The sequence below is a fragment of the Phaseolus vulgaris genome, chromosome 2, assembly GCF_000499845.2.
Source record: "Phaseolus vulgaris cultivar G19833 chromosome 2, P. vulgaris v2.0, whole genome shotgun sequence".
Classification (NCBI taxonomy): Eukaryota; Viridiplantae; Streptophyta; class Magnoliopsida; order Fabales; family Fabaceae; genus Phaseolus; species Phaseolus vulgaris.
The window spans coordinates 2,441,694-2,458,283 of record NC_023758.2 but is presented as its reverse complement, the minus strand read 5'-3'; the positions used below and the strand labels follow the sequence as shown (position 1 = coordinate 2,458,283).

The following is a 16,590-nucleotide window of genomic DNA, read 5'->3' as shown; positions in this document are numbered from 1 at the left end:
TCACTAGATTTAGAAGACATCTGCATATACATGTCGTTTGCAATAATTACATAACGCCAGTATGGATTTTCCAGTTTGGTTCATCTTTTGCTGTTTTCTGCAACATCTGTGTTTTCGTTGGACTCTCTTCGACTTCTAATGGCTAATGACTTAAGATTCAACTATTTTAGCGTGACCTTTTAGAACATAACTGAAACTTTTGATGTATTTGGTGTTTTGAAACATCACCGGCTTAATAGAAATATTTTTTTTCTTGTTCAAAATGAAAAACAACAAAAAAAACAGCAAAATAGGGCATGCGAAAAGCATTCCTGTTGTTAATGCCTGTCACGGACAAAAGATCTAGAATTCTGACAACAATTGCACGAGGCAGGGTTAAGATAGACATGGATCGTGTGTTCATGTGGCATCAAGTGCAAAAAGAAATCTTTTTAACCCACATAAAATCTTAATCCAAACTAAATCACGTCTGAAAAATCAAATAATGAATACATTTTTAAATTAAGCAATCAGATAATGAAAACATTTTTAAATTAAGCTGGTTTATTATTGCTTAACAGTTCAGTTAATTGATTTCAAAAAGGAGTTTTTTATTCATGACAGGGAAGATCAACTAATTATTTTCCTACGTTATTTTTCAGTTTCTTTTGCTGTGTTTTAGTACCATACTTGCTCTCTTCTTGCATACTATAAGACCCGATAGCATGAAATGAAATTAGGTTTTTCACCTTTCCAAATTAATATTTCAGAAGTTAACCTTCTCTCTTCGCCTCTTCTTTAACTCCAAATTCCACCATCAATGTCTGGAAACAATGCCCCCAATATCCTTGGGGTTCTTATTAAAGTAAGTAAGAGGCCCCTTGTTCTTGCATTTAAGCCATTTTTAGTTTAAAAGTGGTTTTGGCTCAAAAGTTGGTTCCGAATCGATTAAAAACTATTTTTTTTATTTGGAAAAGAAAAGATTCTTTCTTTAATTTTAAAATTTAGTTCAAATAATTGTTTTTTCATATATTGAAATCATACATGCTTCTAGTTGCTTATACCTTGCCATAACTTGGACTACTCAGAGATACCCAGAGTGACAAGTGTAGCCAAAGGTGGTTTTTCAAAGTAGCTATTCATAGTGTTGATCCTGCCTGAATAGTGAATTCTGCATATTGATTATTGATGATTTATGAATATAATATTTGGAAGTTGTTAGTAAAACAGAATCCTAATGACAAAATCATACACAAAAATAGCTATAGCAACAACTGCGACAGAGAAAAGGAAGTGTTATGCCTTTAGTATTCACATTGCTGGAGGCTATCCACCCCAAAGTAAAGTATATTTCAGGGGATGACATTTACCAACAAGCTGTTTGACGAAGGTGAGCTGTGTCCACTCGACCAATGAATAGGATCATGCACTGATACAGGAGAACTGTCCTTCAGCTCCACAGAATGAAAAAATCTCTCAATCTTCTGCGGAACTATCAATCTCGCACTCCCTTGGCCCGCCTTGTTTATACCACTCAGTGACTTCTCACTTCCATTGCGAGGTGATGAACAAGTGGACCCATTCGATGAAGCCATGGCAGTTTCCTCCATAGATGCCCATCCACTGCGTTTAATGTGTTCTAGCTCCTCTGCCACTTCCATCATAGTAGGCCTCATGTCACTATGAAAAGCAAGGCATCTAAATGCAAGCTCAGCTACCTTATGAATAGAATATAGTGTCCAAGCATCTCTATGTGGTTCAAGGAAGGGGTCTATGATCTCATCTACAGCACCCCTCCTAATCCTATCTACGGCAAGTGCAGCTAAGTTAACCTCAGTCCGAGGTCGAGAAAAATCAACCGCTTTCATGGCAGTTATTATCTCTACCAAGACAACTCCAAAACTGTACACATCACTTTTATCAGAAAGATGGAAGTTCTGGTGATATTGGGGATCGACATAACCCGGAGTCCCTTGTGGAGCGGTTGAGATATGAGATGTTTCTGTCAAGCCAAGCCTAGAAAGCCCAAAATCAGCTATCTTTGATTTGAATTGATAATCCAAAAGTATATTACTAGATTTTATGTCTCTGTGGTAAATTGGGGGATGGATTTCGGAATGAAGATATGCTATAGCATTAGCAGTTTCAGTAGCAATGGTAAGTCTTACTGTCCACGGTAGTCCTTCACTCCTCTCTCTCTGCAAGTGCTGTGAAAGTGTTCCATTTTGCATAAATTCATAAACAAGGATCTGTTCTCCCTTCTCTACGCAGCAACCTAAGAGGCGAACTAAATTTGGGTGACTCACTGAAGTAAGGAGCTTGATCTCGTTCATGACTTGGTCAGCACTATTGGTGTCTCTTTGCCTTAACTTCTTTATAGCAACCCATTCATCATTGTGCAGTTTCCCGGCATAAACTGTACCAAATGCCCCAGTTCCCAGCCTGTGTTTCTCAGAGAAAGAATTTGTGGCTTTTTCTACTTCTTTGTAGGGATAGAAAGGTATGCTTGAGTTGCCTGCAGCTTCACGTAATTGGCGCTTTACTCTGGTATGTTTTCCCAACCAAATAGAACGGCGCCTAGCACAGTAGCATAGAAGAAACAGACCAGCCATCACCAAAGCTCCAGCTATGATTGCTGTAAAGTGTGGACAATCAGGCAGAGTTAATCCAAATATGAAATTTCAGAACTTCTCTTTTGTATTCATGTTTGTATCAGGAGATGGGAAAAGAACTTGAAAAAATATGCATTCAATAATAGTTGACAGGTTAACAAAGATTCTCGTGTGAAACAAATCTGCAACATGTGACTATATACAGTGAAAAGAGTAGGAAGTTAAGATGTTAAGGTTCTATTCTATAATACCTCCAACAGCGACACCGATTTTGGTTGCTTTTCCACATCCCCCGGAAGTTAGTGTTGAAGCACTGCAACTTGAAGCCGAAGCTGATGACCAGGCAACCGCAGGAACAGATTAAAATCAATGACAATATGTGCTAAAAGAACTAATATATCACGATCAGATGGCAAAAAAATATTGTTCTGGATATGCAGTATCTACTAAAATCTCCCTCGTTGAAGACATGATTGTTATTTATCAGAAATTGCTTCAGTTTTAATTAATGTTTGAAGATTTGTTTAGCTCTTCAGTAAAGTTTTAATTATAAACCCTTTTCAATCAAAAAATAAATCAAACACATGCAATAGTCAAAATCGTCAAGATGTGGCACAGAAACTGTTCCACCGGAGGTTCTTATGTCAATATGAGATATCTGTATTCAAAAAATGTCTATAAGGTATGTAGTAGAAAGGGTACTTCGTATCACATTCAATTTGCGTTGTCAACAAATGGGTGATAAATAAATTGTGGGTGATGTCCATAATCCTAATGTTAAAAGTAGGTAATTACTACCTTAAATTTGGCAAGTTCACATTATTAATTGCACACGTTGACCAATATCTCCCGTTTGACCACGTCTAATACATTGAAAATTCAAATCCATTCAACCACGCATGTGCGGCCAAAACATGTTGACTTTTATTTCTTAAGAATTCTGTTTGGTTAAGTTACCATTCAAAACAAATAAAGTATTCCATGATATTGGATTCCTTATACAGAAGGAACACGAAAATTAGAATGAGTAAAATTGAAAAGGTTTAGAAACAAAGCTATCAATAGCTGATTTACTTCCATATCTATGCAAAATTAGGGGTCCTGTAATGCCTTATGATCTACACGACCATCAGAAAGGAAAAGTCAACGTGGTTTTACAGGTAGGGTTTAGGTGAACTATTATAATGTACGTCTCTTCATACTTTTTGTTTTAAAAAATATTCGTTCTTCTAACTTTTTAAATACATGATTAGTAATTTAGTAGTATGCACTCAAATATTCTGCGAATATTAACATATTCGTAGATAAAGTCATTGTTTATATTTAAGTAAGATAAAAGTATTGTATATCTTAGTTATAAAACATGATAAAATATTTTATTGAAATAAATCTAAAATAATTAATTAAAAAATATAACACAGAGAGAGAGAGAGATTTCTTGTTATAACATGTTAACCAAGTTTTTTCCATCCCATCCATCACGTTTAGGCCATTCTCAAGCTAAAAAGGAAAACAATGCTTTTATGTGATAATAAAACTAAGCAGATTAAGAAGAGAATTTGCATGCTTTCTTCAAATATAATGTGAACAAATAAATAAAAAAAACGCAGTCTCTCGATAGTTGTGTTGTGTGATAGGCTCTAAACAAGTTAAAGAAGATGAGTATTTGGTTCAAACGGGTCAAAATTGGGGTCTTGCCACATGGTTGTCCAGCACATAAAGCCGCAACCAGGTGTTAAATTCTCAGTCAAACCCCACAATTTTTCCACAAGCAAGAACCAAACCATATAATAATAAAATAATGAAACCAATACACAGATAAATATATGATTATATATATAATGTGAACTCACTTTTCCGGCAACCGGTGCCCATTCTGAAGCCGTCGCCGGTGAAGCCATGGATACACTGGCACCGAAAACCTCCTTGGAGAGGGACCGGTGTGCAGGTAGAGTTGTCAGAACATTCATCACACTGTCCATGAAGCCACCACCCCAACTCGACCATCTGAAACTGCAGCACAGTCTCATGGCTCTGCCCAAAAGAAACCGCAGAGAACAAGTACTTACACTTAGTTCCATTCAAATCTGTGTATTTCACAACATCCGCCCCATCTTGTTTCGAAAAGCAACTGATATTACCACTTTTCTTATCGCAGCTTTCCCCAAAATTCGAAGCAGGAATAACGCACCCACCAAACTGCTCGCTGCAATTTTGCACCAAAAAGCTGTTGTTAACCGAGGGAGCAAAATTGCTTTGGAAAAGTGGCTCAATGGATTCCATTCTGCGGTTGCATTTTCCAGGGAGGTTGACGAATATGTTGCTGTCGGTAACGTTTTGGACCAGAAATTCGTAAATTTGGACTTGGTTGTCGAAACAGTTTAGTCTGATTTCACAACCCTCGGAGAACCCGAAAGGGAACTGAAGACTCTGCTTCCCGCATTGCCTATTGCAGGTGACGTTTTGCGCTCTTGCTGTGCACGCCATCAAGATCGTAAGAACTATAACGAGATTTGTACGGCGGCGAAGAAACATCTTTAGACGCTAAATGAAACTGAACTAGCTTCAAATGGGCAATCACAATCATCACCCTTCCCTAGCTGAAAATTACAAGAACACAAATTCAACTTGAATCCTCCCAAAATTTTGGCGATTTAAGAAATTAGAAGAATCGTGGTAGCAGAATAATCTTCCAGATGATAGATTAAATGAGAATTAAAGGTTGTGATCGGTGCCGTTGGGTAGCCATCTATCTCAATAAATGCGGGCTCATACAAGAGAACCAATCAGCTTTGAGGAAAAAACATTAAAAAGAAAACTGAAAAAAAATGAATTAACTGTCCTGAGACATAAATACGCACCTTCAGAGGTTCTGCAAAGGTTGAAATCAATGACTGCAGCAGTTGAAGTTGAACAGTGTGAAAAAGAAGAAGAAGAAGAAGAAGAAAAAAAAGATGCGTTATGTCTGCGTAACGTTCTTCTCCAACGGAAAACAATAAAACGAAGTTGCAGCAAGAGCCTTGGTGGTGAATTGAAAGGTACTAGGAAGAAAGTTAGCCACATTCACACTTTGTTTGTGGATCATTGTCTTTGAAATAAAATACATGTGACCAGTCGACATCTTTCTTTTGGACGTGAAGTGCCGAATATACCCCTCGCTTAATTTTCTTCTGCCCAAAATGCCCCTCTTCCCAACGCCAAATTACACACACTGCACTTCAAGTTTTAGTTAGTCCAAACAAGCCAAATCGTAAGACTTTGACTTTTACGACACACATTATTCTTTTTCCAATTCTACTTACTGCTAAATATTTTGTGGAATCACGTTATTATAACAAGTAGTTGTTATTTACATGTTGAGATAACAATTCACAGAAACTTTGTAGATATATTTTTGTACAAGTTACATGGTTTTAAAAAAAACATGTTTATCATTCTTGATAACAGGTCTATATTAAATAAAACATTATATTTACCATCATATAATTGACTTTTGTTTGGTAAAATAGGTTTTGAAACCATCTATATAAATAAATAAGATATTTAGTGGATAATTAAGTAAAATGAATTGTGAATTCATTACCACTTGCAAGCACATAAATGGAAGTTGATAATAAGATATTATTTCAATGTCTGTAAGTGCCAGTTGTAGAACAGTAACAGTTGCGGCTTCATCATACAACTCTCAAACCAACAATCATATGATGCATTCACATTTCTCTTTCACTCTTTTTTGTTTTTTGTTTAATCTTTAAGATGTAATACATATTAAGAAATATGAAAAACTATTGTAAAAAATATTGGTGTTAGTAAGTCAAGTGGTAGTTAAAGGCCATAGCCATAACAATGAAGGCTGCATTATTTCCAAGTCAATTCAATTTAGTACATCTATTCTGATCCAAAGATAACAAGAGACAAAGCAATCCAGAAGTCAACAAAACAAACACTGGTAAGAAAAAAGGGATAACGTGTTTATATGTGTTTCGTGAATTAATTTGGTTTTAAACTATCTTAGTTTTAGCAAAAATTAAATTCAAAATGCATCTTCATATTGTAATTAGCTTGTAATTTGATAGCAACCTTTAGCATAAATTTATGGAATAAAAGAATTAGGCATATAAAGTTTTTAAAAAACAAACTCAAGATATGAAGGCAAATCCAATCATGCATATAACTGCATAAGAGAAGTCAAGTTTCAATTCGTTACAGATTCTATTATCATATATTACTGGAAATTCATAAAACCATATAATGCATAAAGAAAGAAAAAAAACTGAAGATTCAATGTATTAGTTTCAAGTATCAGAACTTAAGTTGATTACGCTAACAGGGGAAAAATGAGTTTGCAAATACAAGTTACAGAATATGGCACAAAAATAAATTATTAGAACGATCAATATCAATAAATTATCATGATCAAAACATACGCACAATTACTCGCACAGGACAGGACGATTATGTGGAACTGATGCTTATAAGGTGTATATGCTATTCTGAAGGTTGATCATATAAGACAATTCATCTTTTAATAAACTTTATGTTAATATTCAAATCGCTTCACTCGAGTCTAGGGGATAAATGTATTACTGAATTATCGAGAATGTCGAATAGTCAAGAAGACTGAATAACTTTCCTAATCTGAGTGCAACCCATAAACCTATAATTAACTGTAATTAAGTTATACTTAATAATAAATCATGATTAAGGCGTAGTTGGAGCCTCTTTTGGACTCACATACAAGTCCACTGAAGTTCATCCATAAACTATAAATATTAGAGAGAATCCAACACACTAGAGATTATGAATAATATTATTTACTTAAGTAATGATAAAAAAAATTAAAATTATGAAATTAATACATACGTTCTTAGAAAAGAGAGATGAATGAATAATGGACAAAACTTTTATTTGGGAAAACTCATAAATGCATTTTCACACTGTTATACTTTATATCGATAGCAAAAAAATATGTAAAAAAATCATACTAACTACAATTAAAACACACTAAAGTTTTCTACATTATTTCAACATCAATAATAATGAAATACTATCAACAACTTTAATATCACTCTTACTATCAAAATAGCCCATGCATAAAAAAAAATGAACAAAATTGACAATAAACAATAATTTAATTTTATCAGAAAAAAAATTCAATACTTATTTCCCAAATTCAAAAAAGTAAAAATTAATATTCTATTCTAAAAATGAATAAAAAAAAATGCAACTACTAAAAGTACTATAAAAAATAGTTTTACTCTTCTAATTTTTTTTTCTTTTCTCATGCATTAAACTACAAAATGAAATTAAGCGATTCTAGTGTACTTTACTTGAAAAAATGTAATCTATAATAAACAGGCCAAAGTAAAATTTCCCTTTTCAAGCGTTAGGTTAAATTTGTTGATTTTTAACCATTGAAAGCGTGTAGCAAGTCAAAAACAGAAGCTTCTAATTTTATTTTTCTAGAAGACAGGTTTTCTTTTCATTTTTAAAGTTGACACAAAAATCATTTATTCAATTACGTGTGCAGCAGAAGGCCAGATAATTCAATTTTAAACGTCTTTATTAAATAAAATGGAAGAGCAGGAGAATATTTACATTGTAATTTTTATGGAATATTAAAATATAAAAGAATAATTATGATAATTAAAAAACTAAACATTAAATGTTGCACTTCTATTATCATGTCCGAGAGACCGTAACCATATGATTATTATTAAATGGTTCCGGTCAATTACAACTACATTTTTTTTCGTTTCATTTATTTCGATTTTTTCATTATGTTTGGTCAAGACAAACCAAATTTATTATATCATAATTATGAAAAAAAAAATTGGTATCATGTGTTTGTGTCATTTTGGTGTTATGAAGCATTATTTGCCAAAATTGACTTTGAAGCCACTCAATAATTCTTTCAATCTTATCAACATTTTATGAGATGGAGAAAGTGGAGGACAATATCCTTTAGCAATGGTGACCCTTTTTGGCATAATTCTTAGCTACTAAAACAAAACTGAGATTTCTTATGATTGTGGATATTGCAATTTATTTTTTGAATCTATAATTTCTAATGGTGTTTTTATTTCTATAATAATGTGCGTTTATGAAGAACGAAAATTTGATATTAATTCACTAATAAAAAAAATAAAAATAAACTAAGGAATATTAAGAATTAAGGTATTTTTTACCTTCTACGATCATTATAGAGGAAGAAAATAAATAGTTAGAATGAAGAGACTTTTTTAAATTATTCCTACAATTACTGGTGAGTAAACATGTATAAGTATAATATTAATTTATTAAGATTGTAATTTTTTTTTATCTCCATGGATCTAAAATTCATTTTGGTGATCATTATTCAGGGCAGTTTCTTCCCGCACCCCCACAAGGTTCTGCAAAGACAAAAGTGTCCCTATGCATTCCAGATTCAAAAATCCATAATTGAAAAAAATCATTCCGGATCCACCAATTCGTAACAGAAATTAGACTTTCAGATTCAATAATCTTAAAATCAATAATTAATACAAACTTTGCTTCTGGAATACCCTCTCATCCAGAATGCAACATGTTTCACTTCCGGATTAATAAATCCGTAACACACTCCCAGATCCCGAAATTGTGGGGGTTAGTTTCGGAATTTACAAAATTATGGGGTGCAGAAAGAAAAATATAGGGGTGCAGGAAGAAACTGCCATTATTCAGTAGTAGTTAGGTGCTATATTGGGCCATTGTAAAGGATTTCAGTGGGCTTTTGTTCTCACCTGGACTAGTCCAATAGTCCAACAAAATTTTCGAATGCACTGGTACAATTTTAAATTATATATTTTGAAATATACTTTTTCATGTACATCCCATAATATATTTTTGGATGTGAAAATATATTTCAGAATATATTGAAAAACTATACAATCTAAAATGTATAAATATATTTTGAAATATAAAGGTATTACACAATCTTTCATTCATTCATTCTATTGTATAATCAGTTATATAAAAAATAAATAAAAAAATATGCACGATTTATGGAATACCCTGTTCTCTGATTATCATTTAAATCTCTCTTTCCTAAAAAAAATATTTAAATAAATATTGTAAATATCTTTCTTAATATTATAAATATTTCTCAATCTTCTTTATCCAAAATCAATTTCAATAAATTAAAATCTCAAATACTCAGTAGTTTTAGTATCTCCCATTATTTATAACAAAATGATTTTATCATTATTTTTTTATTTGTTTCCTCTAATCAATATTATAAATATGAAGATACTACAAAATTTAAAATTAACATATTTAAGTATCAAAACACATATTCACACATAACTATATAAAGTGATTGGAGTAAAAAAACGGAAGAGGAGAGCAAGCCAAATATTACAATTTTATTTTTATTATTATTATATATTATGTATTTATATTTATTTAAATAAAATATAGATATACGTGTATTTGAATCTTTTAATATTCAATTCCGGATATATTTAAATAAAATATAGATATATTTAATTAATAATATATATATATATATATATATAACCTAAATATTAAATTATTTTTTAAAGGGAAGATCAAATAAAAATAAAAATTGATATTTGGGAATTTTTTTAGGTATTATTTAAAAGAAATAAAATTATTGTTAACGAATATCTTCATTAATTAAATTATAACAATAATCAAATGATATAAAATATATCATTCATAATTATTTTAATTTTTTAATTTTTATTTATTATTTATTATTTATATATTTTTATAAGATTAAAAGAAATAGATTGCTAAGTATTATGATTTATTTTATTTTTATAAGAACAATAAAAAATTGAATTACAATGTGAAATAAATAAAAAGTAACAAAAGTAGAAGAAGAAAACCGTTAAAAAACTAGTTTTTTACATTAAAAAAAAGATGGAATATATAATTTGGCAAGGATATTTTTGTCATCTCACTCCTCACGTTGGGTGCAGTTTTAAAAACATGGGTGCGGAATGTAGTGTCCATAAATAGACGTACAAAACATATGCTTTGCTTAAACCCTAGAAAGAGTTTCTGATTCGATTAAAGAGATTTTCTCGAAAGAGCATCAATGTCGAACAGAGAAGACTACGATTCCGACGCCCCTGAGGAATTCACAACAGAACAGGTCTCTGATTTCTTCTTTTTTGTGTCGATTAATCGAATCAATTTTATATCCTGATGGGGGACAAGATTCTTAACACAAGCATGAACATCGCAGGGTCTACAACAAGACGAAGAGATTCAAAGGGTTCAAAGAGAAAATAAATCCAGGTATTGCTTTACTCTGTGTTAAGGTTCTGTTTATTAATCTAATTTGTCTAGAGTAAAACTGGAAAAATAAGTTTTTTTTTTTAATAAAAAACTGATCTTGTGCATCTTCCGTAATATTATTGAAACATGGTTCAGCACGGTTGAATATAAACTGGCCAATATAGATAGATTCTGGGATAGGGGTGGTTGGGGAAGGATGGAGTAGGACGAAGAATGTTACGGAGATTCACTAACTCTTTGATTGCGAGACACTATTTTGCAAGCTTCTCATTCTGATGTTCAGTGTTATTCATTGTTTAACAATTAGGTTGTTCATTGTTTTACAATTAGGTTGTTCATTGTTTAACAATTAGGTTGTTCATTGTTTAACATTTAGGTTATTCATTGTTTAACAATTAGGTTGTTCATTGTTTAACAATTAGGTTGTTCATTGTTTAACAATTAGGTGCGAAATTGGTTTGAAAAAAATATTAAAGAAATCAGAACACACTTGGGTCTGTTCAGCGTATATAGAGAAGGGCTATTCAGCTCTACATTTGTGAAATGTGAGATTCTGCAAATTCATGTAAAGATATGACATTATCATTGTTTGTTAAATTATGGATATATGATTAACATTTACTGGTTAAGATTTAATTGTATGCTCGAAAGCTTTGTTGAAGTCACTTGTAGGATATATTCTTGGTCTTCTTTAGAACCATCAAATTCATTGAGTGCCTGATTAAATGATTTTTTGTCCTTGACTGGTAGGGTTGTACGCGAAGCAAAAGAGCGTAGGAGGAAATGGTCCCAAAACATAACTCCTCGACCATCGAAAGCTGGTAAAAAAGCTCAAAATGTAATTGATTCTGAACCTCAGCAAAAACCGAACACAGCTGATGGATTTCTCCCCGAGGACATTGTCCAAATGCTTGCTGCTCGTGAGAAGTATGTAAATCTGTAATTCTTTCTCTGGTGCGAAATATGCATTTTATTGGAACAAATCTCTAAGAGGCTATAATTCATTTGCAGTCATGTTTCATTTTCTGACACTAAGGAGGAGAAAGATGAAACAAAGTCTACCACTTTAAGGAGGAGAAAATCAAGGAAATTAGGGTTAGAGATTTCATTCTTTTCAATTGCATTCATTTCTATTACTTTGCATTCATGTCGCATTTTGTCTTGTATTTATTGTGTACCTACTGTGATTTGCAGTTTGGAACCTGTTATTCTGAGCAAAATAGGTCCTCCTCAATGCTCAAACAGTGCCTTGGAATTCTTGAAGGAAAGGAAAATGTCAGTTCCAAGATCTTCATCAGTTTTGAACAATTCCAACCGAGCACTCCGTCTTCTCTCTAGTTCAGGGGTGATTGGCAGGAAATGAGAATGTTCATTACTTAGTCTACATTTTTTTGCCAGTGAGATTATTGTTGCAATATTTATTTTTAAGCTGTCATGATTGGTGCTGCTGTTGGCCCCACTCTAATGAATTGTAATCTATAGATATTCTAATGTTCTTTGGTATTAGAAGGGAAATACAAAAAAAAATTAGGAAGGATAAAATGAGAATGAAATTGAGTAAAAAATTGTTTCATTGGGGACAAAAATAAAAAAAAATGGAGGGTGTCTCTTTTCTGTTCGCGTAGATGAATAGGAGAGAGAGAGGGGTAGAAAGAAAGAATATACGAAACGTATTGTTGTATTAATTAAAATTATTTTTTAATTAATAATAGAATTGAAACTCTCCTTTCCTCTGTAATTTGCTACTAATCAATGTTTTTAATTCTTAATGTTTTAATTTTTTTAGAGGTTTTTATTTATTTGGTTTCATGTCAATTGGAGAGAAAAGGGGAGGGATTATTTCTCAATTGTGAATCAAACAGAAAGAAATTATTTATTTATCCTCATAAGAAGTGCTGGAAACAAATAGTAGATTTGTCCTTTTTTCTTTTCTTTTTCTTTTGTTTTAGATGTGGGAATAACACCGAGGGCTTGTTTGATTTCCTAATCACCCAGGGTATTAAAATTGTTTTCTTAAATATTTCTGTACTTAATAATTAATTTCTTATAAAAAAACCCATTAAATATTAAATATGGTTTTCAAATTAAATGTTTAGAAACTTAAAAATAGAAGCAGTTTATCATCTTCAATTCCTTTTATGCTTATCACCCTTTCCAATTCGGACTTTGTCCAATTCGTACTTTTGTCCTGCACTATTTGTAATCTCTAATAATTTATGTTATAGAATTTAAAATGGTTGAAATATCTGTCTCAATGGACAGCAAGAGTGAAAAAAGTCACATATAAAGGTAGGTGTTTTGAGCTGCATGAGATTTGATATATATTGATTATGGCTCGACCTACAAATTAAATCTTATTAGTAATTTGAGCATGATTATACAATATCGGAATATCTTAGTTGTGATGGGTTGCATATATTTCAAGGAGCAGAGAAAATATCAAATTGTTCTAGCCAAATATGCTCTTGAGCTGAGGCTGTGTTGCCCTTGGAGCTGCCCAGAAGACCCTCAAAAGCGCCTTTGACTCTGTTCAGGGACTTACGGTGTCGAATGCGATGAAGAACTTCTTGTTTGTTAAGGGTTTGTGATGATGTTTTGGAGGACTTCAACTGGAGCTGGCTTGAGACTCCGTGAACTGGATAAGAGTCCTTCTCTTGCAGGTGTCTTCTGCTAGACTTGTCAGCCTCTGATTCGGGTCTGGAAATCTCGAACTCCATTTTGATTTTGGTTCTGGCTTTGGTTTTTGTTTGAGTAGAATGCTGCTTAACCCAGGACATGAGTGTTGAAATGGTGGAAGAAGTTGAAATATATAAAGGAGAAATCAACACTAGTAAGCCTGTTGTTTTCCTCAAACAAGGGATGCGGACGTAAGTATCCCAAGAGACAAAAACTGCGTCTTAACTGATAAAAGGGTTTTGATACATTCACCGCATTTTCATGAAACCACCAAAGATATTCTGCTGCTGTATTCTGTCATGTCAAACAATAGATATAAAAGTCACATAAGTTTTAAGAGTGTTTCTCAGGTTGTGCAACTTTTTTTATGATTATTTCAATTTAAACTCATTTTTATTTATTTTAACTCAATGTATTCAATTATATAATTAAAATTACGTTTTCAGTTTATTACATAGTGTGAGAACAGTTCTGCAGTAATTCTTATTATAGTTTTAACTCTCATCAATATATTGTACCACTTTGTCACTTTGTTGTAATATCTACTGCATTTACCAATTTGTGGGTAAATTCACTGTCTTTATTTTTAAGATGAAGGTGTGATGGTCATATAGAAATTGTAATCTTTCTCAGATCAAATTTTGACACTCAGAACCTTCCCTCTAAAAAAAATTAAGAAAACCGAGAGAAGGATTTGGAAGTAGAGTGCAGGAGCTGTAATTATTGAAGATGTGGTTGATAGTGATCTCCTTTGAGAGAAAGGTTTTTGCAGAGAAACAATGGGCTATGTTAGCAGTTTTCCCTTTTCAAGTAAACTAATGGCTCTGTCTTTATTTATGTCAGTTCTCACAACTCACCTCACATAAACAAAAGTTTAAGATTTTAATGATAATTATTAGGGTTAATCTTTTCAAGTTTTGCAGATCAAAATCGATGTAGTTTCCTCAAGCATGTTTGTGAGGTATACAATTTTTAAATATCAAATATTGTCTGATATTATATTTTAATTGAAATTTATAGATAAATAATATATTTAACCCGTAAAATATAGACAAACACTTCTATTGAGAGTAATACGACAAGTCCGAGAGTTAGGACAAAACATTTGTCTTTTAAAATTTCAGTGTTATGTCTCAGTTTAATTATTTAGTTTACTGATAAAATATAATTAATTTTTTTTCTTTATTTATTTATATTTTATTAACAATTTCATACATTTCTTTGAAAATATCACTTGTATATCACATGAAAACGCACATATTTAAGACTTATTATATTATTATTAAGATAAAGTTGTGAAGCGGATGTTTATTTGATAGTTGTCATAGAAAACTTTAATTAATTTTTTTAAAAAACAAAATTACAGCAACCTTTTAATATTAAAATATTGAATTGATATATTTAATTAAAATAAAAATTATAAAAAAGAGCATACACTCTTTCTTTGTCTCTTCTTGTAAACTGTCTTCGGTTGATGTGGGTCACACTGTCAATGGATATTTTTAACAATGATTGTAGGGCATTTTGTCCAATATACATTTTATTATTGACTAAATTGTTTCAAACACCATAAAATTATAATTGAGAGAGAGATTCCTATATAAAGGGTGGTCCTAGAAAAAAAATAAATTTTCTATAAATTTCAACCATTGAGAAATATATATGTTCAAAAAAGTGCTTTAACAAAATATATATTTTTAATTAAAATGATGATGTAGATTGAAAAAACATGGAATAAGAACAGCTATCAACTTCTATGTAATTTGGGTTATTTTAGGGTGAGTTTTGGAGAAAATATGAAAACAAGATAAAATCTCGAGAAAAAAATACTAGTTATTATTAACATTTCCATTCGTTCTTCAAAGTTTTAAACTAAAATAAGATAATAAAAAAAAATCTATCTCTTCCATCTTCTTGAATTGAATACATATTCTGACATTTTTTTTAATTATTTAAAGAATAAGCTTAATTAAATTTAAAATTTATTATAATTTCAAGTGTTCTTAATTTATTTTTGTTACAAAATTTATTATATTAAATATTTAAGTTTTTTATATTTTCAACAACATTTTTATATTTAATTTTCATTAATTAAATCAATATAATTTATATCTTACATTATATCCATTACTGTGTCAACATACAAATAACATAATCATATTTTAAGTTTTCTATAAATTTAGATATTCTCAATTGAATTTTTATTATTAGTTTTGACAAACTTTGATTTTTATCCATCGTTTGTCGGTTGGATTAGTACAATTCTCCGTTCAACTATACTTTCTATCAAAATAAATGGTAGTTTGGTGAATTTTTTTTCTTGCAGTAGAGGTATCAGATAAGGTAATCATTTGTCTCCTTTACTTTTTGTCTTGCAGAAGAATTCTTAGTAGAAGTATCTCTAAGCTTGTGAATGATAAAATTTTATATATGACTAGTCTTCATGGTTATCTCAGTCCCTCTCATATTTTTATATGGTGATGACATATTTGTTTTATGTGTGGGATATTAAGTCTATTAGAAATTTGAGTATTTTTCTTAAAACATATGGTGATTTTTCTAGTTAATATGTTAATAACTCTAAAAGTAGTTTTTTCACCATAGATAATTTTGCAAGATTTGTCACCAAAATTCAACGTATTATTTTTTGTAGTCATGATTGTTTACCTTTCCATTATTTGAGAGTGTCTATCTTTGTTGGTGCTTTAAAGTGTCGATTTCTTCAACCTTTTCCTAATAACGTCAAAATGAAGTTAGCATCTTGAAAAGGTAAATCTCTTAGTATGATGAGTCAAATTCAATTGGTCAATACGTTGATTACTGGATTTCTAGCTTATAACTTTAATATGTATAAATGACCTATTTCACTTCTTAACCAAGTTGAGAAGTGGTGTTGAAATTTTATTTGGACTGGTGATATTATGAATAAATGCATAGTCATCGTGAATTGGAATACGATTTGTTCTCCTATTGAGAATGGAGGTTTGAAGATTATTAATCTTTGTCATGAAAATAATGCATATCTTCTTAAGCTTGC

At 31.3% G+C, this 16,590-nt stretch overlaps 2 protein-coding genes across 2 annotated transcripts; one reads left to right on the top strand and one right to left on the bottom strand.

Annotated features, from left to right (window-relative positions):
- Positions 1-1,137: 1,137 nt before the first annotated feature.
- Positions 1,138-5,710, bottom strand: LOC137810158 (wall-associated receptor kinase-like 14). Its single transcript, XM_068611306.1, has 4 exons — positions 5,453-5,710; positions 4,445-5,191; positions 2,843-2,923; positions 1,138-2,614 (listed from the first exon to the last, which is right to left on the bottom strand). The coding sequence occupies exons 2-4, from the start codon at positions 5,124-5,126 to the stop codon at positions 1,332-1,334; spliced, it is 2,046 nt and encodes a 681-aa protein (XP_068467407.1). The 5' UTR covers positions 5,127-5,191; positions 5,453-5,710; the 3' UTR covers positions 1,138-1,331.
- Positions 5,711-10,595: 4,885 nt separating this feature from the next.
- Positions 10,596-12,419, top strand: LOC137810156 (uncharacterized). The gene is made up of 5 exons (XM_068611303.1): positions 10,596-10,731; positions 10,825-10,877; positions 11,628-11,804; positions 11,889-11,972; positions 12,072-12,419. Exons 1-5 carry the CDS (start codon positions 10,675-10,677, stop codon positions 12,238-12,240), a joined length of 540 nt encoding a protein of 179 aa, XP_068467404.1. The 5' UTR covers positions 10,596-10,674; the 3' UTR covers positions 12,241-12,419.
- The last annotated feature ends 4,171 nt before the right edge of the window (positions 12,420-16,590 follow it).

Excerpts from the sequence above, each read along its gene's own strand:
- LOC137810156 (XM_068611303.1), top strand. The coding sequence starts at position 10,675 with ATGTCGAACAGAGAAGACTACGATTCCGACGCCCCTGAGGAATTCACA. Across the intron at positions 10,732-10,824 it reads AGGAATTCACAACAGAACAG|GGTCTACAACAAGACGAAGA; the intron begins GTCTCTGATTTC and ends TGAACATCGCAG. Across the intron at positions 11,805-11,888 it reads ATGCTTGCTGCTCGTGAGAA|TCATGTTTCATTTTCTGACA; the intron begins GTATGTAAATCT and ends ATTCATTTGCAG.
- LOC137810158 (XM_068611306.1), bottom strand. The coding sequence starts at position 5,126 with ATGTTTCTTCGCCGCCGTACAAATCTCGTTATAGTTCTTACGATCTTG. Across the intron at positions 2,924-4,444 it reads GGGCACCGGTTGCCGGAAAA|CTTCGGCTTCAAGTTGCAGT; the intron begins GTGAGTTCACAT and ends CCTGGTCATCAG. Across the intron at positions 2,615-2,842 it reads AATCGGTGTCGCTGTTGGAG|CAATCATAGCTGGAGCTTTG; the intron begins GTATTATAGAAT and ends CACACTTTACAG.